General features: G+C 36.8%; 1 protein-coding gene across 8 annotated transcripts in view; it reads left to right on the top strand.

Moving 5' to 3' along the window:
* The window catches only part of LOC128685468 (embryonic polarity protein dorsal), a 157,847-nt gene that overhangs the window by 123,111 nt on the left and 10,419 nt on the right, over positions 1-24,317 (top strand). For 6 of the 8 annotated variants that reach the window (XM_053772013.2, XM_053772012.2, XM_053772010.2 and 3 more), the window contains one exon: positions 677-16,801. In XM_053772013.2, the coding sequence (XP_053627988.1) occupies positions 677-1,879 (1,203 nt within the window). In that variant the 3' untranslated portion in view covers positions 1,880-16,801. Of the gene's footprint in view, positions 1-676; positions 16,802-17,063; positions 17,160-20,343; positions 20,461-23,177; positions 23,487-24,317 lie in introns of those variants that run through there. The other 2 variants (XM_053772014.2, XM_053772015.2) reach the window with 2 other exon arrangements.

Below are 24,317 nucleotides of genomic sequence, written 5' to 3'. Positions count from 1 at the left end.
ACTGTTTATACACAAGTTTAGTGCATATAGAATGCCTGATTGGTGATAATTGATGCAATAACATTGTACACCATTATGAATGGTACAAAGGAAGGGTTAAATTACACAAGAGGTCACATGTAATACTCTAGATGGCCCTTACTGGAAGCTCCTAGAGTTAGAGTAATAACCAGAGATAATGCACACCACAAACGTACGTGTGCGTGTGTGCGTGTGCGTGTGTGCGTGTGTGCGTGTGCGCGTGTGTGCGTGCGTGCGTGCGTGTGTGCGTGCGTGTATGTGCGTGCGTGTGCGTGCGTGTGCGTGTGTCACCCATTTGTACTTGTCTGTTTATGTTTGCAGGGGTTGATTATCATATCCTAACCAGAGAGCTCTTGTATTGTTTTTCACCTACTGTATGTCAGATGTACCTGTGCTAAACACTAGGCTCAGTCTTACTTGCTTATATTCTCTCTTGTCATGTCTTTAATATGCTGACAAAGGAAGTTTTCTCTAATCACCTCCATCAGCTTAGTGCTCAATGTTTCAGGTGCCCCATGTGGGTCCCACTTCCCCCAGTTTGCTATGATTGAAACCTTCCATTATAAATAGTTATGTTTTAGCCCTAAAAGCAGAAGCATTCTTACCCTTGAGTAATAATTTATTTTACTTTATTAAAATTTGCCTTTGTTTGCAGATAGAAAATCCTGTGAAGGTATACGTGCAGCTACTGCGTCCATCAGACAAGAGCACCAGTGAACCACGACCGTTCCAGTACCTGCCTCTTGATTCAGGTAGGCCTTTCACGTCATTTAAAAGGCTTAAGAACAATTATGGTTTGTTCCAACGTATTCTGGGCTTGGACTCTCCTCTTATCAGTTCGGTGGCTGGAGATGATAACCTTCGTCACAAAACACCATCACACTCCCCACGGTCTCCAGGTTTTCTTGATTCGCTAAGCATGGAGGATACAAAACCCAAGCCACCAGCGGATCTTAAATTGGCCAGTCCACCTGCTGCTTCACAATCTCGGCCAGCTCCAGCTTCATCACCCCCTTTGTTGTCCCAATCAAAATCACCAGTTGCATCTGCTGGTTTGGTATTCCCAAGTTCCTCACCTCCCTTGTTAATGTCTCCTGACCAGAGTGTGGATGATATTCGACAGAGATTAACAGCAACATTAGAACGCAGAAAAACAGGAGGCCTGTCTCCCAAAGCTGTTGGTCCTCAACGGCCGTCACCATTTTGGTCAGATGATGCAAGTGTTTATTCAGATGCTGATATGCTTGATGATGTTATAAGTCAAGGCAGTGTTAATGACTTGCTTTCTGCTGTTGGTGAAGGATTTGCAGTGTATGAGGACATTACAGGGTTACCAGACTCCTCCAACAACAATCCCATCCCTGCAGATGCTGTGTATGGAGATGCTTCTTATGCATCCTGCTATTCAAACTTAGAGTTTGTCATGGGTCAGGCTAGAGCTGTTGCTGCAGTAACTGCTACCTCAGTTTCAACTGATGATGATAGCAATACAAAATTAGATGCCCCACCCTCCTTGCCACCCAAGAAAAATCCTCGAGAGTCCATCGTTCAGTTAGACGATGATTTTGGTGAATATGGTACTCCTTCGGGCCAGCCAGTTCATGCCAACAAGGCAGCACTCTTATTAGAGAGAGGTTTTCGTGCTGGAGGCCTTGCCAAGCTTAGTAGTAGTCAGAGTCCATCTAGTAATCATGCAGATAATTCTGTATATTATAACCCAGGAGGATGTGCGCAGGCCCCATTGGGCTCGGCTTCTGAGTGCGATGAATTGGAGGACATGTGGGATGATTCGTCTAGTCAGCCTCAAGAGCTTACGTGTGAGCAACTCCCACGTACCGTCCTTGATTTATTTGTGTAAATATCTTGAACATTCGATGGTGAAGTTGAAGCCATGAGGCATAGACAGTGATGATTATTATTAAAAACTTGTTTGGATAATTACAAATTAATTTGCATGCAAAATTTTAATGTCAGTCTATATTTTTTTTTTTTTAACATGCTAGCTGTCTCCCACTGAGGCAGTGTGGCCCAGAAAAAGAAAGATGACTGAGGGAAATTATGTAATTATACATAATTGGCACTAGTGAAAAAATGAACTTCATTACTGAAAAAATGAATATTAAGAAACATTCTGTGCAGGTATATTTATAAACTTATTGTTTTCATGGCTTTTGCTTCCTAGAAATAATAAAGAAACACACAAATAAAGAGACAACTTGTACAATAAGTGGTAATGTTTCCTATTTTCATGCATCTCCAAATTGGAAATGATGAATTTATTGTTATGTGTGTGTGTTTTTTTTTTTATGTGAAATGGACAACACAGAGTTCAAGAATCCTTTTGGATTGTGTTTAGTAAGGGGACATAGAAATTCTTAATGTTTAACCTAGTTGTATTTGGCACAGATAAATTCAGCAATGTACAGTGCTTGCACTTTGTATACACAACCCATAAAACCCAAAAGTGAATCTAATCATAGATATACGATCAAATTCCCAAATTTAAGAGGAAAACGGTTACATTTTTAAGAAACTCCACCAACCTAGAATCTGCTTGAAATGCAAAATTGGCTTCATAATTTTTTTTTTTTTCAGATTTAGGCTCATTTTGGGTTTCATAGAAAACATCTGTCTTAAATAAAGTTTTGATTATTGAATTCTCTGAATTAGGAACCCTCCAAATTTGTGGGGTTGAATGTATCTGGATGAGTGTTGTTCACTAAGATATACGTAAAAATCTCCTTCATTGTGTTGCAGCTGCAAACAGAGCAAAGGCAGCATGAGAAGATGTTAGCATAGGTATAAAATGCTACATTAGGTGCTAGTTTGAGAGTTTAGTTATACATATATACTGTATATACAATATATGTGGGCAATATATGTATTCTATATATAGATATATATACTGCAGTGATATGGGAAATGGGTATCAACCATTTTGAAGGGAGGAAAGTGGGTTATGCAGGAAATTAGCCTAAATTTAACTGCTCATTATATTAACATGAGAGTCATCTCGCTAAATATTATTTTGTGATAAGTTAGGTTTTAATGAGGGTATTTATTAAGTACAAGTCCCTGTTATTTCTTACTGCCTTGTAATTTCTTGGGAAGTTAATGTAAACACCAGATATATACATATACAACTTATCTAGTCCAAGTAGCCAAGGAGGGTTGTGATGTGAATCCAATCACTGTTGGATCCTTAGTTTCTAGTCATATTAATTACAGTCTGATGCTTAATTTTGAGTTAATGACAAAGATAGTATATTGTACTACTACAAGTTAAATCCTCAAATGATAGGGCAGGATCATTAATATCAGATGTCAAAGAAAAAGCATTTATTTTCATGAATCATCACAGAGAAGAATGACAGCTGGACTTATAATACAGAAAGGTATTAACACAGTCTGATCAAGATATCTCTACTGAGAACCTTTGTAAGTAGTAGTGTTCTCAGTGGATAATATACAAAAGCATTTAATTATATAAATATCAGTATATCAATGGGAACACAAAGCTTGCTAACTCTGCAGTTGATTTTGTAAGAAGTTAGTGCCAACAGTTTTTGATCATGAGGTTTGTTTGATGTGTAGTTGGTATCATTACTGGAATGTCATTAATCAGTAAGTTTCTTAGTAAAATACATAGGTTTGTTTCTTAACGTTATACAAACGTGTAATATACGTAAAACTTAAATTTGACTCGACAAAGAGTTTTATTTATTGTAAACAGATACATTGTACAGTAGCTCTTATTCATTATCAGCAGATACACTGTACAATAGCTCTTATTTATTGTAAACAGATACAGTAACTTTAGTCATCAGATACAATATACAATAACTCTTATTTATTATCATCAGAGACAGTATACAGTAACTCTGTTTATTGTCAACAGATACAGTATACAGTAAAGTTTATTAATTGTAAACATGTACAGTACAGGTACACAATATTTAAATTATGCTTATATTTTAAATTTTAGAATAAAAGTTTTTAATTAATTACTGAAATGTTTAAAGTGAGTCATAAAATATCTAGTGGTGTGATTTTACTGGGTTTTCCTGAATTTCATGTGAAACATGCAAATCCAGGGAGAAACAAAATGGTGGAGAAGGAAAGAATTAATACTTGTGACTTAGAATACTTGTTGCATCACTTTTATGTACACAGAGAAGGCTATTTACACTGTGCTAGGCAGTGTTGATAGATGGGAGTTAGAGGTGTTGCTAGCTGGTCTACACATCTACTCAGCAGTCTTGAGATCAACTTATCTGGGCCCACAGCCTTTTCTTTGTTCAGCTATTTAGGAAAAGATACACTTCATCCTAAAAATTGGAATTCCTGGAAAAAAATGAAAAATCACATCACATAAGGGTATTTAATGTAATGTATTTTGTGTTGCAACTTAAGGTATTGATTAAGTCTTCAGTTATGACTGTGGTATTAAATTTCTTAAACCAAATTAGGATACATATATTAAAATAGATGAGTTAAGAAATGTGATTACACATTCAACCAGCTGAGTTTCTTCACTTGTCCAGCACTGGTGACAACCTATAATTTATGCTTTAGTACATTGACCACCGTGAGTTGTATGACTGCAGCCTAACCATAAGTTTGTTGATAAATTAGAAACATGTGCAACACTTGGGTATCTTTATTGTGGAAACGTTTCGCCACACAGTGGCTTCACCAGTCCAACACAAAGAAGAACGGTGAAGATCTGAAGGAGTTTGAGGTAATCATTCCCTCAGCCTGGAGTCAGTGCAATCAGTCCATCAATCTTATCAAGATTGATGGACTGATTACGTCAGTCTTATCAAGATTGAAGAATTGATTACATCGACTCCAGGCTGAGGGACTGATTACCTCAAACTCCTGATCTTCACTGCTCTTTGTATTGGACTGATGAATCCACTGTGTGGCAAAACGTTTCCACAATAAAGATATTCAATTGTTGCACGTGTCTAATTTATCAACTTGTCGGTTCTCTGAACCATTATCACCATACATTTGTTAAACAAGGGTTCGGAGTTTTATTATTTTCAAGAGCTTAGTGCTGTAACAAGGAATAAATGTATGTTATATTAATCATACTCTATATATTTATTTATATTAAGGACTCACACTTATCCTTTTCACTCGTACATTAAAAAAAATTGTGTTTGTATTTAGTGAGAATACAAGTTTGTTGATGGTTGTTGTATCTTATCTTTCAGGATGGTTCAGTTTGCTCTCCAATTCTTAACTTGTTTAAAAATATTTTAATTGAAATGTGTTGTACCATTAATGGAACGTGATTTTTTATGACATTGCCTTGGAAATAAGTGATAAGATATTGAATGTGTACAAATGTGAATGAGAAATTGAGATTGCAACAATTAAATTTCCAGTATAACTTTAGTAAACCCTCTCATAATGCTGGGCTATCCCAAAAATTGTTATCTTGTCTAGAACACCATTTTGGAAAGCAAAGAATAGTGGGAAAAATTGGATTACATTCTTAAAACCTCCAGAAATGCCAAACAACTTTTTTTTTTGGTTTGCTTTTTAACCTAATACATATGTCAAAAATAATTTTTCTTACCATACATTCTAATAGACATTGTTTATTGACTTGGAAATGTTTGTGTAGAGAGGATTGATTTGGCCTTGCTGTGCCGAGTTGGATATAGCAAGGCTTATCAATTGAATGATGGGAACACGTGTAAATGTGATAAATTTAAAAGTCACATTTCCATATTAAATTTTACCAAACATGTAGGTACTGTACTCGCCATATATTCATGAAACGAATATACTGTATTATCAAGAATAAATTCGTTTGATAAAGCCAAATCAAAGAGAAAATAATGTACATGTGTCGGAAGCAGCATTAGCTGAGTCCGTCAACATTTCAACATTCATAAAAATGAAAGTCAAATTTTCTTAGAAATAATATCATATATACAAGAGCTCACCACACCTTTACCAAACAAACATATACTAAAGATGAATACATTTGAGAAAGTATTGACCAAGAAAAATGAAGCAGTGGTATTGTAATGGTTTAAAAAGTGGTTGTTTCTGTACAAATTGGTTACTAATTTAAGGTTTGCCCAATAAAGTTATCATAGTTTTCTACTGAACTCTGAAGTATTCTTGGTATCAATGCACAAAATTTTCTCTTCAAACTATATAAATTAAGCATTCATAAGTTTATAGACAGGAAAACATTTGTTAGGTAAGCAAAATGCCATCTAGTGTAGTGACTTGCTAGTGATCAGTGGGAAGCTCTGAGGGCTATGGGGCACCGCTTGCAACTCAGCAAGCTCATTGCAGAAAATGTATGGAGGTTACAACGAAAACTTTTATACATTACATAATTTTTCATAGATTTTCATCAAACCAGCCATATCCCACCGAGGTAGGGTGACCTAAAACAAAAGTTTCTCTTTTTAAATTTAGTAATGTATACAGGAGAAAGGGTTACTAGCCTCTTGCTCCCGGCACTTTAGTCACCTCTTATTATACGCATGACTTACAGGGGAAGGATTCTGTTCCACTTCCCCATGGAGAAATGGAACAGATTTATGGAGTATAATATCAAGGGTTTCCTTTGAAAGGGATGTTGCAATTTTTTAACGATATTCAGTCAAAATCATACTATGTAGGTTCACATTATGAGAGGATTTACTGTGCTGTCAGAACCCTCAAAAAGTTCTCAGTGTGCGGCCATTAAGTATCTGCACTTTTATATTCATATCATATAGCAAAAAATAATGATTGGTAGTACAGTGCATGACAGTCAGTAATATTGATTAATACAAAAATATCTTAACATCTTGAGGTTACTAAGAGCAATAAGACTTTTTATTGTTATTGTGCAATATAGTCTGTGTAAATGTTACATTTTGTTCATGTAGTGTTATCCAATGTTTAGAACATTTGTCATATCAAGTACCTTCTGGGTTATGTTTGCGTAAGACTGTCATGTACCATACTACACTATATTATTTAACGTGTTGCTCTACCCATATTCATTAACCAATATGCAAGCACATATCACAGTCACTCACACTTGGGCACAAAGGTACTCATGCACTCCCAACTTTGCCCATTAACCTGTTTGTTAACCCACCCTCTCATTCGCCCACTGTATGATGTATTTGTATGGTATGTGCTTGTCTACCTTACCCATCTGTTGACCTACCCACCTGTCTGATCTGTATGTGTACACCAATCGACCTTACCCATCTTAATGCATTTTTTCGTCTCGTTCTTTTTATTTATTCTTTGTTAGAATGACAGTACTGATGCATATTAAATGTTAAAAAAGGGATTCGTGAGTCAGCTAAAAATCACTTTTGCCATATGTTTTTATTTTTATATACAAGTCTATAGGGGACTATATTAAGTTATGAAATAATGACAGTTTCAGTGTTTCATTTTATGTGAAGTTCTGACCTACTTGTGATGCATAGTGCCTACTGAGGGTGCAGTCTTAAGCTGCATTTATCACTCATTTCTAACACATACCTCAAGCACCATTGTCTTAAATTCTCTTTCATTGTATTAGTGTGCATATGCAATACTTTCTTTTGTACGCAGAATAGGAGTATAAAAGATTATGTAACAAAAGGTTAGATTAACACAAAAGCAAAAGGTATGAAAATTTATCCTTGAAGGTACAGCATAAGTTTTTTGTGTATAGATGTTGTGCTGCTCTTAGAGAATGAAGAGGAAGAGAGTGTTAAGATAGTAACAAGAGATGAAGTGTGAATGTGAACCTGTTAAGGTTTATGTCAGTCACATACAATATTAAGGTGTGTCAGTCACATACAACATTAAGGTGTGTGTCAGTCACATACAACATTAGCTTATGTTGCCTGATAAGCAGCATTGCAATATTAGTATTGCAGTTTGGAGGATCAGTTTAATTGTGATGTCCATTCATTTCTGACAAGAGAGCTATTGCAAGAATGATGGTGAATGTTTCCATTTGGCTCACTCCCACCTTAGTAGACAATGACCAACTAGGTAAAAAGAGATTATAAATGGATAACAATTTGATTGATTAACTGGTTGGAAGGGAAGATTGCAAAGCAGAACGACTTGTGATGCACTTGCACATAAATATTATTTGCATCAGTAAAACTAAATTAAAGTAGCACTGTAGTTGAAGGCTAGAACTGAACAATTACAAGAATATTTTGGGACAGATTTGCATATTAGGTCTTGATACAGTAGTAGTGAAAGATTAGTCCAGTATCAGATGTATTCATACACATACTGGGGTTGAAAAACATCTGGAGATATGATGAAAGGCTTAGTCATGTCAGTTTATCAAAAATTAAAAAGTGGGACCAAGAGCTGGATCCTCTCCTCTTTCATCTCACTCTACAAACTCATACAGGTAATTGCAGTTGATAAGAAGGAGCTTTGCAATACATTATAAAGGTAATATGGCTGATGAGTTAATCTGGAAAAAGTTTTAGTGGTGCAGTTAGTCAGGATAAAACACTAAGATGAAGGCAGGGGTAGTTGTAATATATGAGATGGAGGGGCTGTAGTATTATACAGTTAGATTCTTCAGCAGACGACAGGTCACATAGTAGTATGCAGTTTGAATTTGTGTATTATTAGCTATTAAATAATAGTTGGCAAAATTTTTTTTCTTTTATTTTAACAAGTATACTTTTAAATTTGGGGATGCAATATTTTATTAGTCTGGAGAAATTGGGAAATTTTTGCCAATGTTGAGTTAGTCATATGATGACCTACTCAGTAAAACTTATGTTATTGGGGCTAATCCTTCTACTGGCTTACCAGTCTAATTCGCTCATAATTTTATGAATTTTTTAGCTCTTTATGACCACTTGATAATTGTGCAGTACGAATAGATCACTTAATAGTGGTGCAGAACAGATCAAAGAGAGAGAGAGAGAGTGTGAGTGTGAGTGTGAGTGTGAGTGTGAGTGTGAGTGTGAGTGTGTGTGTGTGTGTGTGTGTGTGTGAGTGTGAGTGTGAGTGTGAGTGTGTGTGTGTGTGTGTGTGTGTGTGTGTGTGTGTGTGTGTGTGTGTGTGTGTGTGTGTGTGTGTGTGTGTGTGTGTGTGAGTGTGTATGTATGTATGTATGTATGTGTACTCACCTAATTGTGGTTGCAGTGGTCCAGACTCAGCTCCTGCCCCTGCTCTGTGTATGGGGGAGGGGGTGGAGGTGGAGGTGGAGGGAGTAATAGGTAAATTTGGGGGGCAAGGGGTAATTGAAAATGAGGAGCCTTTAATTGAGCTTTGTGTAGAAAGAGGTTTGGTAATTAGTAATACATATTTTATGAAAAAGAGAATAAATAAGTATACAAGGTATGATATAGCACGTAATGAAAGTAGTTTGTTAGATTATGTATTGGTGGATAAAAGATTGATGGGTAGGCTTCAGGATGTACATGTTTATAGAGGGGGCGACTGTTATATCGGATCATTATATAGTTGTAGCTACAGTTAGAGTAAGAGGTAGATGGGACAAGAGGAAAATTGCAACAAGAAGTAAGAGGTGAAAGTGTATAAACTAAGGGAGGATCCTCAGAAGTTAGGGTGAGATATAAGCAACTATTGGCAGAAAGGTAGGCTAGTGCAAGTATGAGTAGTGGGGGGGTTGAAGAGGGTTGGAATAGTTTTAAAAATGCAGTATTAGAATGTGGGGCAGAAGTTTGTGGTTATAGGAGGGTGGGTGCAGGAGGAAAGAGGAGTGATTGGTGGAATGATGAAGTAAAGGGTGTGATAAAAGAGAAAAAGGTAGCTTATGAGAGGTTCTTACAAAGCAGAAGTGTTATAAGAAGAGCAGAGTATATGGAGAGTAAAATAAAGGTGAAGAGAGTGGTGAGAGAGGGCAAAAGGAGAGCAGATGATAGAGTGGGAGAGGCACTGTCAAGAAATTTTCATGAAAATAGGAAAATTTTTTTTAGTGAGATAAGCAAGTTAACAAAGCCTAGGGAACGAATAAATTTGTCAGTTAAAAACAGAGTAGGGGTGTTAGTAGATGGGGAGCTGGAGGTATTGGGTTGATGGCAGGAATATTTTGAGGAACTTCTAAATGTGGATGAAGAAAGGGAGGCAGTAATTTTGTGCACTGGCCAGGGAGGTATAACATCTTTCAAGAGTGAAGAAGAGCAGGGTGTGAGTGTAGGGGAGGTCCGTGAGGCATTACATGGAATGAAAGGGGGGTAAAGCAGCTGGAACTGACAGGATCATGACAGAATTGTTAAAAGCAGGGGGGGGGGGGATATAGTGTTGGAGTAGTTGGTATTTTTGTTTAATATATGTATGAAAGAGGGGAAGGTACCTAGGGATTGGCAGAGAGCATGTATAGTTCCTTTATATAAAGGGAAGGAGGACAAAAGAGATTGTAAAAATTATAGGGGGATAAGTTTACGGATGAGCAAGGAGGTTTTAGAGTGGGTAGGGGATGTGTAGATCAAGTGTTTATATTGAAGCATATATGTGAGCAGTATTTAGATAAAGGTAGGGAAGTTTTTATTGCATTTATGGATTTAGAAAAGGCATATGACAGAGTGGATAGGGAAGCAATGTGGCAGATGTTACAAGTACAGTGGACCCTTGACCAACAATATTAATCCATTCCTGAAAGCTCATCGTTAGTCGAAATTATCGTTAGTCTAAGTTAATTTTCCCCATAAGAAATAATGAAAATCAAATTAATCCGTTCCTGACACCCCAAAGTATTGAAAAAAAAAAATTTACCACATGAAATATTAATTTTAATACATACAAACTGAAGAAGACATGTACAATTACATGACACTTACCTTTATTGAAGATCTGGTGATGATTGATGGGATGGGAGGAGGGGAGAGTGTGGATGGTGTTAGTGTTTAGAAGGGGAATCCCCTTCCATTAGGACTTGAGGTGTCAAGTCCTTTTCCAGGGTTACTTCCCTTTTTCTTTTAATGCCACTAGGACCAGCTTGAGAGTCACTGCACCTCTGTCGCACAATATATCTGTCCATAGAGCTCTGTACCTCCCGTTCCTTTACAATTTGTCTAAAATGGGCCACAACATTGTCATTGTAATAGTCACCAGCACGGCTTGCAATAGCTGTGTTAGGGTGATTTTCATCCATAAAGGTTTGCAGTTCAACCCACTTTGCACACATTTCCTTAATCTTTGAAGTAGGCACAATGGATTCCACAACTGGCATAGGCGTCTCAGGGTTAGCCCCAAACCCTTCAAAATCTTTCTTAATTTCCATACTAATTCTTGCCCTTTTTATCACAGGGATGGCACTAGAAGCTTTCTTGGGGTGCATGGTGACTTATTTTGTAGGTGCAATCACTAAAAACGCTGTGATAATATGAAATGTTCCGATTGTATGTTTGGATGCGATCGCGGTGGCTGGCTTGTAAACACTGCGCAGGCCACATGTGGACGTGTCTCGAACGGAATGAATCGCGTTGGTCGAGTTTTTTAGCACTAGTCGAGGCAAAATTTTTGCGTTAAAATGTATCGCTAATCGGATTTAACGTTAAACGATACCATCGTTGGTCAAGGGTCCACTGTATATGGAATAGGTGGTAAGTTACTAAATGCTGTAAAGAGTTTTTATGAGGGTAGTGAGGCTCATGTTAGGGTGTGTAGAAGAGAGGGAGACTACTTCCAGGTAAAAGTAGGTCTTAGACAGGGATGTGATGTCACCATGGTTGTTTAATATATTTATAGATGGAGTTGTAAAAGAAGTAAATGCTAGGGTGTTCGGGAGAGGGGTGGGATTAAATTATGGGGAATTAAATACAAAATGGGAAGTGACACAGTTACTTTTTGCTGATGATACTGTGCTTATGGGAGATTCTAAAGAAAAATTCCCAGGTTAGTGGACGAATTTGGGAGTGTGTGTAAAGGTAGAAAGCTGAAAGTGAACATAGAAAAGAGTAAGGTGACGAGAGTATCAAATGATTTAGATAAAGAAAAAGTGGATATCGAATTGGGGAAGAGGAGTTTGGAAGAAGTGAATGTTTCAGATATTTGGGAGTTGACGTGTCAGCGGATGGATTTATGAAAGATGAGGTTAATCATAGAATTGATGAAGGAAAAAAGGTGAGTGGTGCATTGAGGTATATGTGGAGGCAAAAAAATGTTTTCTGTGGAGGCAAAGAAGGGAATGTATGAAAGTATAGTAGTACCAACACTCTTATATGGGTGTGAAGCTTGGGTTGTAAATGCTACAGCGAGGAGGCGGTTGGGGGCAGTGGAGATGTCCTGTCTAAGGGCAATGTGTGGTGTAAATATTATGCAGAAAATTCGGAATGTGGAAATTAGGAGAAGGTGTGGAGTTAATAAAAGTATTAGTCAGAGGGCTGAAGAGGGTTTGTTGAGGTGGTTTGGTCATTTAGAGAGAATGGATCAAAGTAGAATGACATGGAGAGTTTATAAATCTGTAGGGGAAGGAAGGTGGGGTAGGGGTCGTCCTCAAAAAGGTTGGAGGGAGGGGGGTAAAGGAGGTGTTGTGGGCGAGGGGTTTGGACTTCCAGCAAGCGTGCATGAGCGTGTTAGATAGGAGTGAATGGAGACAAATGGTATTTGGGACCTGATGAGATGTTGGAGTGTGAGCAGGGTAATTTTTAATGTTGCAGTTTAAAAACTGTAGTGTAAAGCACCCTTCTGGCAAGACAGTGATGGAGTGAATGATGGTGAAAGTTTTTCTTTTTCGGGCCACCCTTCCTTGGTGGGAATCGGCCAGTGTGATAATAATAAAAAAAAAATATTCAGGGAAACCGGTTATTTTATATAACCGAACTTGAGTCCTGGAAATGGGAAGTACAATTCCTGCACTCTAAAGGAGGGGTTTCGGATATTGGCAGTTTGGAGGGATATTTTGTGTATTTTTATAAGTATGTACTTCTAAGCTGTTGTATTCTGGGCACCTCTGCAAAAACAGTGATTATGTGTGAGCGAAGTGAAAGTGTTGAATGTTGATGAAAGTATTTTCTTTTAGGGGATTTTCTTTCTTTTTGGGTCACTCTGCCTCGGTGGGAGATGGCCGACTTGTTGAAAAAAAAAAAGAAAAAAAAAAATGTTTACTGAGTATACCAGGAAAAGTGTATGGTAGGGTTATTATTGAAAGAATTAGCGGTAAGCAGAGAGTAGGATTGCAGATGAGCAAGGAGGCTTTAGAGTGGGTAAGGGATGTGTAGATTAAGTGTTTACATTGAAGCATATATGTGAACAGTATTTAGATAAAGGTAAGGAAGTTTTCAATGCATTCATGGATTTAGAAAAAGCATATGATAGAGTGGGTAGGGGAGCAATGTGGCAGATGTTGCAAGTACAGTATATGGAATTGGTAGTAAGTTACTAAATGCTGTAAGGAGTTTTTATGAGGACAGTGAGGCTCAGGTTAGGGTGTGTAGAAGAGAGGGAGATTACTTCCCGGTAAAAGTAGGTCTTAGACATGGATGTGTAATGTCACCATGGATGTTTAATATATTTATAGATGGGGTTGTAAAAGAGGTAAATGCTGGGGTGTTGGCGAGTGGGGTGGAATTAAATTATGGGGAATCAAATACAAAATGGGAGTTGACACAGTTACTTTTTGCTGATGATACTGTGCTTATGGGAGATTCTAAAGAAAAGTTGCTAAGGTTAGTGGACGAGTTTGGGAGGGTGTGTAAAGGTAGAAAGTTGAAAGTGAACATAGATAAGAGTAAGGTGATGAGGGTATCAAATTATTTAGATGAAGAAAAATTGGATATCACGTTGGAGAGAAGGAGTATGGAAGAAGTGAATGTTTTCAGATATTTGAGAGTTGGCATGTCAGCAGATGGGTTTATGAAGGAGGTTAACCATAGAATTGATGAAGGAAAAAAAGGTGAGTGGTGCGTTGAGGTATATGTGGAGACAAAAAAACGTTATCTTCGGAGGCAAAGAAGGGAATGTATGAAAGTATAGTGGTACAAACTCTCTTTTATGGGTGTGAAGCTTGGGTTGTAAATGCTGTGGATTTAATAAAAGTATTAGTCAGAGGGCTGAGGAGGGGTTGTTGAGGTGGTTTGGTCATTTAGAGAGAATGGATCAAAGTAGAATGACATAGAGAGCATATAAATCTGTAGGGGAAGGAAGGCAGTGTAGCGGTCGCCCTTGAAAAGGTTTATAGGGAGGGGGTAAAGGAGGTTTTGTGGGCAAGGGGCTTGGACTTCCAGCAAGCGTGCGTGTGAGTGTTAGGAGTGAATGGAGACGAATGGTTTTTGGTATCTGATGAGCTGTTGGAGTGTGAGCAGGGTAATATTTAGTGAATGGATTCAGGAAAACTGGTTATTTTTATAGCTGGACATGAGTACTGGAAATGGGAAGTACAATGCCTGCACTTTGAAGGAGGGGTTTGGGATATTGGCAGTTTGGAGGGAAATGTTTTACATCTTTATATATGCTTCTAAACTGTTGTATCTGAACACCTCCGCAAAAACAGTGATTATGTATGAGTGAGGTGAAAGTGTTGAATGATGATGAAAACATTTTCTTTTTGGGGATTTTCTTTCTTTTTGGGTCACTCTGCCTCTGTGGGAGATGCCTGACTTGTTGAAAAAAAAAAACTTTTTGTACCACTGAATATTGAGCTTGTCCACAGATGAAATAATTGATTCACAATGTTCACAGAAGGTCATTCAGTCTACCTTCCCAATGTGTGACTTAGTTAATAAGTGTTCCAGCCACAGTGGTTTTGAAATTTATTTTAACAACTGATCTGTGCAGCCATGTCTTTGTAAATCCATCTGATGTAGCTCAGTGTTTTTATTTTTCTCTGTGCCATGTACAGTACTGTATTCAGTACTTTACCATACATGCTTCATAATCCTCATAAATTTATAATTATTATTATTATTATTATACCAGTATATATTTTATTTGGCATATGAGGTCTTGTAGATGACTTTCTGCTTTATTACTGATATTAAACATGGCACAGACTGCCTGGAAAGATACTCTGTTTGGTATAAATAGTATTGAAATATATTGTTTATATGCCTTGAAGGAAACTGTATATGTAGTGTGGATTTCCTTAAAGGAGACTCTATAGTATCTGGTGTAGGTTGTCTTGGATTCTCTGTTACCACGTTACTGCCTTGAAAAATACTCTTAGAAGCTTGTGACAGGGTTAATTAGACAGTGTGAAATAAGGGGTAAACACAAATTATGAAAATACTTGATATTTTTTTGTGAAGGCTGGAGGAACTAAGAAGTTATTTAGGTTGAGGAACTCATAATGTATTCTTAGTACCACCTAAAATTTCCTTTTTATATTGCTACTCTTTGCCATGATTAATAGAATTTGGATAAGGAAAACCTGAACTCGACTCTTTTAATATGATTCGGTTCTGTTTATAAATAATTGAAAATTGTATTTTTATGAAGCAATTATGGCTATATTTTGAATTAAATTTGCCCGTGTATATACAATATGAAATTCTTGTCTAAAAAAATTGTTTCTTCATGTTCATTATTACTGTTGTGCAGTTGTCGTTGGTAGTTTGTTAGGAGATTGTAGTTTGAGAATTGTGAATGGATTTCATGTACCCATTATGTTACTATGATTTCTATTGTGCATGTGAGAGTGCACGTGTGCATGTGTGTGCATGTGTGTGTGTGTGTGCGTTTGCGTGTGTTGGGGGGCGCTCACCTATATGTGGGTGCAGGGGTCAAGTCACAGCTCCTGGCATAATAATTGTATATGTATGTGTGTGCACATGCATGCACATTTGTGTATGTCATAGTACCATTTGCTATTGTTACAAAGATCTCTTCATGTTAATAAATATCATTAGACATTGAATGGGTGAGAATGTGGACATAAGGAAGCAGTGAAAGTGACAAGTGTGTATTGTAATGTTTCTTCTAATAGTGTGCCAGAATCAGGAGGCACAGTGAGTGAAGCCATGCTTACACTATCACTGTTTGAGTCTTAAGTTCTCCAACATGAGGGTGCTTGTTAAAATTAAGAGAAACAAGAAGTGTGCAACCTTATAAAAGTAACAAATTGTATAAGGAGTACAGAGGACTGATACAGCAAGCTGACATGTGTGAGATGGTCACCTAGTTGGTATGATAGTGATATGTGAGCATGCTGGGTACATCCCCAGCAACCCAGGATATACACGAGATGATTGCCTAGTTGGTATGGTAGTGATCTTACATATATGAGGATGCTGGGTGAATCCCCAGCCTCACATGAGGCCACTGGATTAGTCCCCACTACTCTGTACATACATAATATAGTAATTAAGTATTTTTTCTGTAGAAGTATAATGAAGCATATATGTATGTATGTCACTTCACCTTATTGTGCCTCCTTTTATGTGGCATTAATTGAAATGGGATGTGAATTATTAACACACAGTAATTTATAGCATGCTTGAGGCGGATTTTGAGGACCTCGGCAGAATAAGTGCAAATGAATGGTGTTTCACTTGCCTGAAACACCACCTCTCTCTCTCTGTTTGCCCAGAGAGTTTATGAAAATTGTCATTTTACAACTTAATTATGACCATATCCTGCATGCAGGAATGAAATGTGTATGTTGCAGTAACATTTTTATCCAAATATAGTGTATTTATCATTGTCTTACAACAGTTTGCTCAGGCATGTATGAAAGGTTTATAGACAGTATTTTGACTCATTACCAAATATAGCTACTTAATACTGTATTGATCAATAGGCTTTTTAGAAGAACTTGTAATATCACACTTTGTTTCTATGTACGAGTCAATAGAAAATAAAAATGTGATGAAAATTCTGTGGATTTCATACCTTAATTCTGAGAGAGTTTGTGCATGGTGTTGTTTTGTCTCACTAAATGTTTTTTCCTTGTTTACATCTCCATTAGTTTTAAAATTGTTATTTTTGCCATTTACAGTGTGCTAGTTTTATTTACAATTTATTTTTGTGTTTGCATGTTTTTAGTGTACTATGCATTTTTTTTTTTTTTGTTATTTAAATTGTGAGTTTTGCATGGCTTTTGTTTTACAAGCATGGATATTTTGTTTTCATTCTAGATCCGCAGTACCTTAAACGAAAAATGGCTAAACTTGGCAACAGTACAAATACGGAGAAGATTGGTAGATTCATTGCGGAAAACATGGGAGCTGCAGGTATGTATACTTTTAGTCATGTCTTTTTTGAACTAACTCTGTTTTATGCATGGGTTTTGTAATGTATTAAATAACCATTATTATTCTGGTGCACATTGGTCATATGTGGCAGAGGCTCTCTGGCTGCTTACCCTCACAATTAGAGGAGAGATAACAGATGCTTCTGTTATATAACTGAATATGTTGATTAGAAAATTAGAAAATATAAGTTATGATTATTGATTTATTTATTTGGAATATGTTGGCCATTCCCAATCAAGGCAGGGTAAAGTTGAAGGGTGAGTTTAATGATAGCTCTAGGCCTTTTTGTGTTTCAATCAGCACATCATTAGGAGCTTGCAATGTTGCAGAAATGAGTAAGTTCAGGAAGATCCATTCAAGGGAATGACTCTAGCTAGAGTCATTCCTGGAGCAGATCTTCCTGGACTTCTTACTCATTTCTGCAACATTGCAGGCTTCTGATAATGTGTTGATTCAACACAAAAGGCCTAGAGCTATCATTTAAGTCCCCCTATGGTTGTTTTACATTTTGTAATGCTTGTTCCTGACTTTTGCATAATTTGATTTTTATATGTTCCCTGAAAGCTGGGTGGGAAAATTTGCAGTTTGGAGGGGCATCTGAACTGTAGTATTGGTGTGCTTCTGGTAAGACAGTGATAGAGTGAATGATGGTGAAAGTGTTTCTTCTTTTTCACGTCACTCTGCCTTAGTGGGAGACGACTGGTGTATAAAAAAAAAATGTTCCCCGAATTTTATGTAAACCAAAACAAACTAAAAACACTTCATAAATAACAAAAAGTTTTTTCAGAAATGAATACCGTGACCGGAACGATACACAAATAACCCACACATAGAAGAGAGGAGCTTATGACAACGTTTCGGTCCGACTTGGACCATTTACAAAGTCACACTAATGAGAGGTAGAGCAGGACGGGTATATATAGGCAGGAAGAGGTAGTGTAATATGTATTTGACTGGCTCCTCCTCCTTACTACTTCCATCTCTTCTGCCGCCACCGCCACCACCACCTCTTCCTGCCTATATATACCCGTCCTCCTCTACTTCTTGTTAGTATTACTTTGTAAATGGTCCAAGTCGGACCGAAACGTTGTCATAAGCTCTTCTCTTCTATGTGCTGGTTATTTGTGTAAAAACACTTCCTTCACATTAAGATTAATATTGACATTGACCTTATAAAGAATGAATGGGGGATGTTGCTCTTCATACTGTCATTTGCATAGAAATGCTCATGAACTTCTAGAAAGACAGCAAGAAATTGTGTGATGGTGAATATATTTCCTTCATGTCACGTTACCTTCTTGGGAAATGACCGATTTATTAATTTTTTTGATCCTCTAATGTCTTGTTTCTTAAACTATATTACCATATTTCTACTTGTTTCACAGTTATATTTGTGGCATTTTATTGCATGGAAAAAGCTTGCATGTGTAGCCATAAAATTTTATTAGTGCAGTGCTTAATTAGTCTTTTACAATTTTAACATTTGGGTGCCTCACTTAATCTGATGCCAACCTGTCCTAATGCCAACCTAGATTTTTGCATTGTATGCTTAAGCCAGTCTCTGCGGGAACATTATTTTGCTTTGGTAAAGTTCCTCAACGTGAACAAACTCAATTTAACTAATTTTTATATCCAGTAACACCAATAAATCAATAATGCATAATGCAAGTGAGACTTTTGAAGTGTGAATGGATAAGGAGGAGCCAGTTTCTTTGAGCATTATGTGAACAACTCTATTCATAGTTATTTTACCGATGGTCGTGTGCCAATGTCAAAAAAAAAAAAAAAGTTTGCCTTGGAGGATGGATTGCTAATGTATTATGCCTAATTTTAACGTTTTCAATGTTGATTTGCTAATTTTTGTAGAAATTTGCTAATATCAAGAATTCATTGGAAAATATTATTTAGAATTTTCTATTGCACTTTAGTAAGCCCACTGGAACCTAGAAGAAAAATCTAAGTAGAGTAAATATTATATGTGATAGAGGTAGTGAACACACTAGTTTGAGAAGAGAGTTTGTGCAACAGTGGCACTGAAAAAAAGTCGCGATGGTTACGGTGGAAAACTCATGGGTATGTGTACTGTATTTAATTAAGGAAAAAATTTAAGCCACTGAATGGTACTGCACACTGAGGAAAATGAGATGGCATACTTACATTTAATACTAGTCACGTGATGAGTGTGTGGGAAGGAAGTAGTGTCTTTAGCACATCCATGTAGAAAATTGTGTGATTTTGTGCATGAGAAAGGCTATACATGTAGGTTATTTCTTGATGAATGTGTGGAATGTAAATAGGCTGTTTATGATTTATAAAGGTGTGTGCTTTTTATCTATAAGAATGATTGCACACAATAAAGTCTTGAAAACTATTGGTGTACTAAGGTATGGTTAGCATATAGAGATGAATGGGTTTTGGGACCTGATGAGCTGTTGGGTGTGAGCAGGGTAATATTTAGTGAAGGGATTCAGGGAAACTGGTTATTTTTATATAGCTGGACTTGAGTACTGGAAACAGGAAGTACAGTGCCTGCACTTTAAAGGAGGGGTTTGGGATATTGGCAGTTTGGAGGGGTATATTATATATCTTTATATATGCTTCTAAACTGTTGTATCTGGGTGCCTCTGCAAAGACCGATTATGTGTGAGTGAGGTGTAAGTGTTGAATGATGATGAAAGTATTTTCTTTTTGGGGATTTTCTTTCTTTTTGGGTCACCCTGCCTCGGTGGGAGACGGCCGACTTGTTGATAAAAAAAATAGATATACAGCAAAATGGATTTATTCAAGGGCAAAAGTTTTCATAATTGTGGGGCATCTTATAGGCTAAAGATTGTGTTGGGGTTTTCTGGAAGAAAACAAGAATAGGTATTGTTAGATGGAACAAAAATGGTAAAATTAGGGTTTACTTAGTGAGTGAGTGAGTGTTTATACTCTTTTGCTTTGTGGGATCTTTAGATGTTGGGCAAAAGATTGATGATGGGCTAAACCTAGAATGTGGAATATTAGTCACTTGTATAGATATGGTGCAGACTATTATTATTTGGAGTAGTAAGAGTTGAGAAATAAATTTTAATAGTGAGCCAGCCATTGATTTATACTCCATAATATCATGAGCGGGAAACTTGAAAGTTTGGTAATGAGTCTGCATGTTGCTGGTCCTCAGTATATGGAGAGAGGGGTATACTGGCTACCAGCCAGAGTTCCGGTGCTGAACCTCGACCCATTAGAGTTGCCTCGCGGTCATCAAGACTCTCGGATAAGATCAAGATGGAGCCACCAGGTATGATTATTTTTTGGTGTATTAAATATGACATGGAAGTAAATGCAGATCTATCTGTTTTTTTTTTTTTTTTTTTTTTTCTAAAAATATTTTTCCAAATATATGTGACTTCGGTACTGGGTTACCTGTATATCCAGCACAAAAAGTCTTTCAAGTTGACAAATCATGGTTATACTGCCAGTTCTATTACAAGAAAAATATTGATCATTTTGTATAATAGATTTTTTTGCAAGCTATGGTGAAGCAAACTAGTTTTAAAGAGGAAAACCGATAGATTTAATAAAGTATTGTATATTTTTTCTAACCATCAAGAAGCAATGGCCCACACAAGTACACTTCAAACATAATGTACTTTTGTAAAATCATTAAATAGGTCAAGATATTATCAAATGTTACATTGGCTTTATGATGATCTTAACCACTGGACAATATCAGATATCCTACTATATGAAATAGGTCAGTAGTGGAAGCAATTTTTGCAGGACTCATTACAAGGTAATTAAAATCCTCAAGTCCTTTAAGTAATTAGTAATAATTGTAAATAACAAAATTTGGGTTGTACAGTACTTATTTTAAAATTAATTGGAGAACTTTTTTACACCAGCGTGTTGATTACATTTTTAGTAAAGTCATTCTACAATGAACAAATTACACTATGCCACAAAATATTTGTTGGCAAATTATTTAATGTAATTTTTTAACTTATTTTAAATTATTGTAAACTTGTAAAGCCTTTTCTTCCTTGGCCACATCCAAAAGTCATTAATTGGTGAAAAATAACAATAGCTTTACTTCTGCAATAATGCCTTGATTCCTCTGTCTTTCCTGGTGTGTATACTGGTCTGCCAGCTGGGTTTTAACCTCTCACCTGGCTTCCTCTCTCTAATAATTTTTGAGTATTTTTGCATGTTACCGTAAGCACTAGAGGAAGCTGATTAGACATCATTAAGGTGTACCGCATGTAAAATAGCATGCAACCTTATTTAAAATACACTATTGATGAGGGTACTGTTGGGTGGAGATTGCAGAGCTTGTGTTGACTTGCTAAAAAAAATTTATACATATTGTACATACTGTACTATATTTTGATAATTACAGTGGTAAAACTTTATTTGTTTCTCCTAGATATTAAAGTACCATACATGACTTATTGGCTTGATCATAAAAGCACAAAGCTCATTTAAAAATTTCTTAAGTTTATCAAAGCAATTGGGATTTTTTTGTGTAATTTTTAAAAATGACATAGTAAATAAAACAAAAACGGATTTTTGAAAGATATTATAATGTTTAGCTGCACTGATAATAGGTCTGGTGCATATTTATATAGAGTATTGCAGAGGCTGCTGTTTCCTCTGACACTGAGTCACTCTACCAGCACATAAAGTGACTTTTCAAGCACCAGCATATACACCAGATGTAATACAGTAGTATAATACTTTATAAGTTGACAACAATAATAGATGTGCTCTTGTATCTCCATCAAATATGGACAGCTGGCACTATCTATCCAGATCCTGTGGGCTTTAAAAACACATTTATGGACATAATGCATTCCTTTTGATAATCATTGCCTGGACATTGATTAAATCAGTGAATAAATCTGTTAAATATTATGAACTTCATGGGAAAGTGGAGAAGAATCCTTCCTTCATAAACCATATACATATATCATAAGAGGTGACTAAAATGCCCAGGAGCAAGGGGATAGTAACCCCATCTCCTATACAAATTACTAAATGTGAAAAGAAGTGTTGCCTCTTTTTGGGTCACTCTACCTCAATGAGGGATGGTCAATGTGCTGTAAAAAAAAACATGAAATGATTGATTGAAAGAAAAAAGAACAGAAAAGCTAAATTTTGGATTTAACATCCTGATGAGTTTTAATCTCATTATGAATGATTCAGTGTCTCATTAGAGTACTTTGGAGACTCCTTGATCAATAATTGATCCTTGATAGTGCACTCAAGGGCTTTTGTGCCCCAACTTGTGTCTTGGGTCAACTGGATACTGCACTTGCTTACTGATTCCAACAAGCCAGTTTACCACATGCCACTACTCGCAGTATTATTACATCATGTGTTTGTAAAATGAAGTAGTTCATAAGAATTTACTGGAATACACACAACAACTATCCCTGGGAAGCAAACTTGACACCTGGTTTATAGTAAAATGGTGATTTAACTATGGGAAAAAGGGCAGGTATTTGCCAGTTTTCTTATCACTCACCATTGAACACAGATAAAATATTAAATTTCCATGATGGGTTCATATGTTTTCCAAAATAAGGTCAACTCAATTTAAGAGCAGGATTGTTTAAAAAAAAATTAGTGGCAAAGTACGCCTCTCATCTGTGGTTCATGTCAACATACTTGAGGTGTTTACTGGTTTAGCCTGGAGAACAGGGTTAATTAAGCATGATAATGTTGAAGGGGAAGATTTTTCACTGTGGCATGTCTGTACATCTTTATACTGATATAGGTGGGTACAAATAGGAAGCGCGTCCGTCTGGCGCTTAGAAGACGGAGGATCAAGCCTCCACGACGACTTACGCTGAATGACCCACATGGGTTTAGCACTATAAAAATTAAAAAAAAAATATATACATCTTTATTCAGGTATTTCTCCAGTAAGTATATTCTGTCCTATTCATGGTACTAGTGTAATTTACAAAGGATCTGAATAATTAAAAAGATGTAATGATTTTTTTTTTTTTTTAGATATGGTTGGATCACCTGTTTCCTCTGAAGGACAGGTTTCTCCTTCACCTTCAGGAGTGATGGGTGGCCACATGGTCAAGCCACCTGTTTCTCCCCATCATTATGGTGGAGGAACAATGTACACAGTCTCCCCTCAAGCTGCTCCCAGTCCTCTTGGACAGGGAGTATACTATACCCAGCAGTCTCCAGTACATTGTACTAATCTTGTACCCGCCTCTGGTCCTAGTGCAACACGAGTCCCATCTCCTCATCACCACTATTATCTGAGCCCTGGAGCTCCTTCTCCATATTCTCCAGAGGCTTCAGTAGGTGAGTATGGTCCACAGAATCCTATGAATATTGTGATGATATAACAAAATGTGACATGATACTTTTAAGAAATCTTTTAATATGAAATCTTGAATTTGATTATCTTGGTATGTGGACAGTTATGTACCTGTGTGTCAAAATATTTAAATTAAAGACTGCACATTCAAAGGTAAGGTAAGGCAAAAGTTTTAAAAATTTTGTATGGTAGAAGCCAGTAGGTACACATACACACTCGCGTCTCCCTTGTTCTAGCTCATAGGATCAAACGTGAAGCGTTAACACTAGTATATGTATTTAAAATTTGTTTTGATGGTAGTAGGTTGGTAGACAGCAACCATACAGGGAGGTACTACCGTATGAAAGTATAGTGGTACCAACACTCTTATATGGGTGTGAAGCTTGGGTTGTAAATGCTGCAGTGAGGAGTCTCCTGAAGGCAGTGGAGATGTCCTGTCTAAGGGCAATGTGTTGTGTAAATGGAGCCGAATGGTTTTTGGGACTTTATGAGCTGTTGGAGTATGAGCAGGGTAATATTTATTGAAGGGATTCAGGGAAACTGGTTATTATAAGTTTAGCGGACTTTTTTTTTTTTTTTTTAACAAGTCGGTCGTCTCCCACCGAGGCAGGGTGACCCAAAAAAAAAGAAAGAAAATCCCCAAAAAGAAAATACTTTCATCATCATTCAACACTTTCACCACACTCACACATTATCACTGCTTTTGCAGAGGTGCTCAGAATACAACAGTTTAGAAGCATATACGTATAAAGATACACAACATATCCCTCCAAACTGCCAATATCCCAAACCCCTCCTTTAAAGTGCAGGCATTG

The sequence above is a fragment of the Cherax quadricarinatus genome, chromosome 8, assembly GCF_038502225.1.
Source record: "Cherax quadricarinatus isolate ZL_2023a chromosome 8, ASM3850222v1, whole genome shotgun sequence".
Lineage (NCBI taxonomy): Eukaryota > Metazoa > Arthropoda > Malacostraca > Decapoda > Parastacidae > Cherax > Cherax quadricarinatus.
The sequence above is the reverse complement of the archived record's forward strand: the minus strand, read 5'-3'. Positions and strand labels throughout refer to the sequence as shown.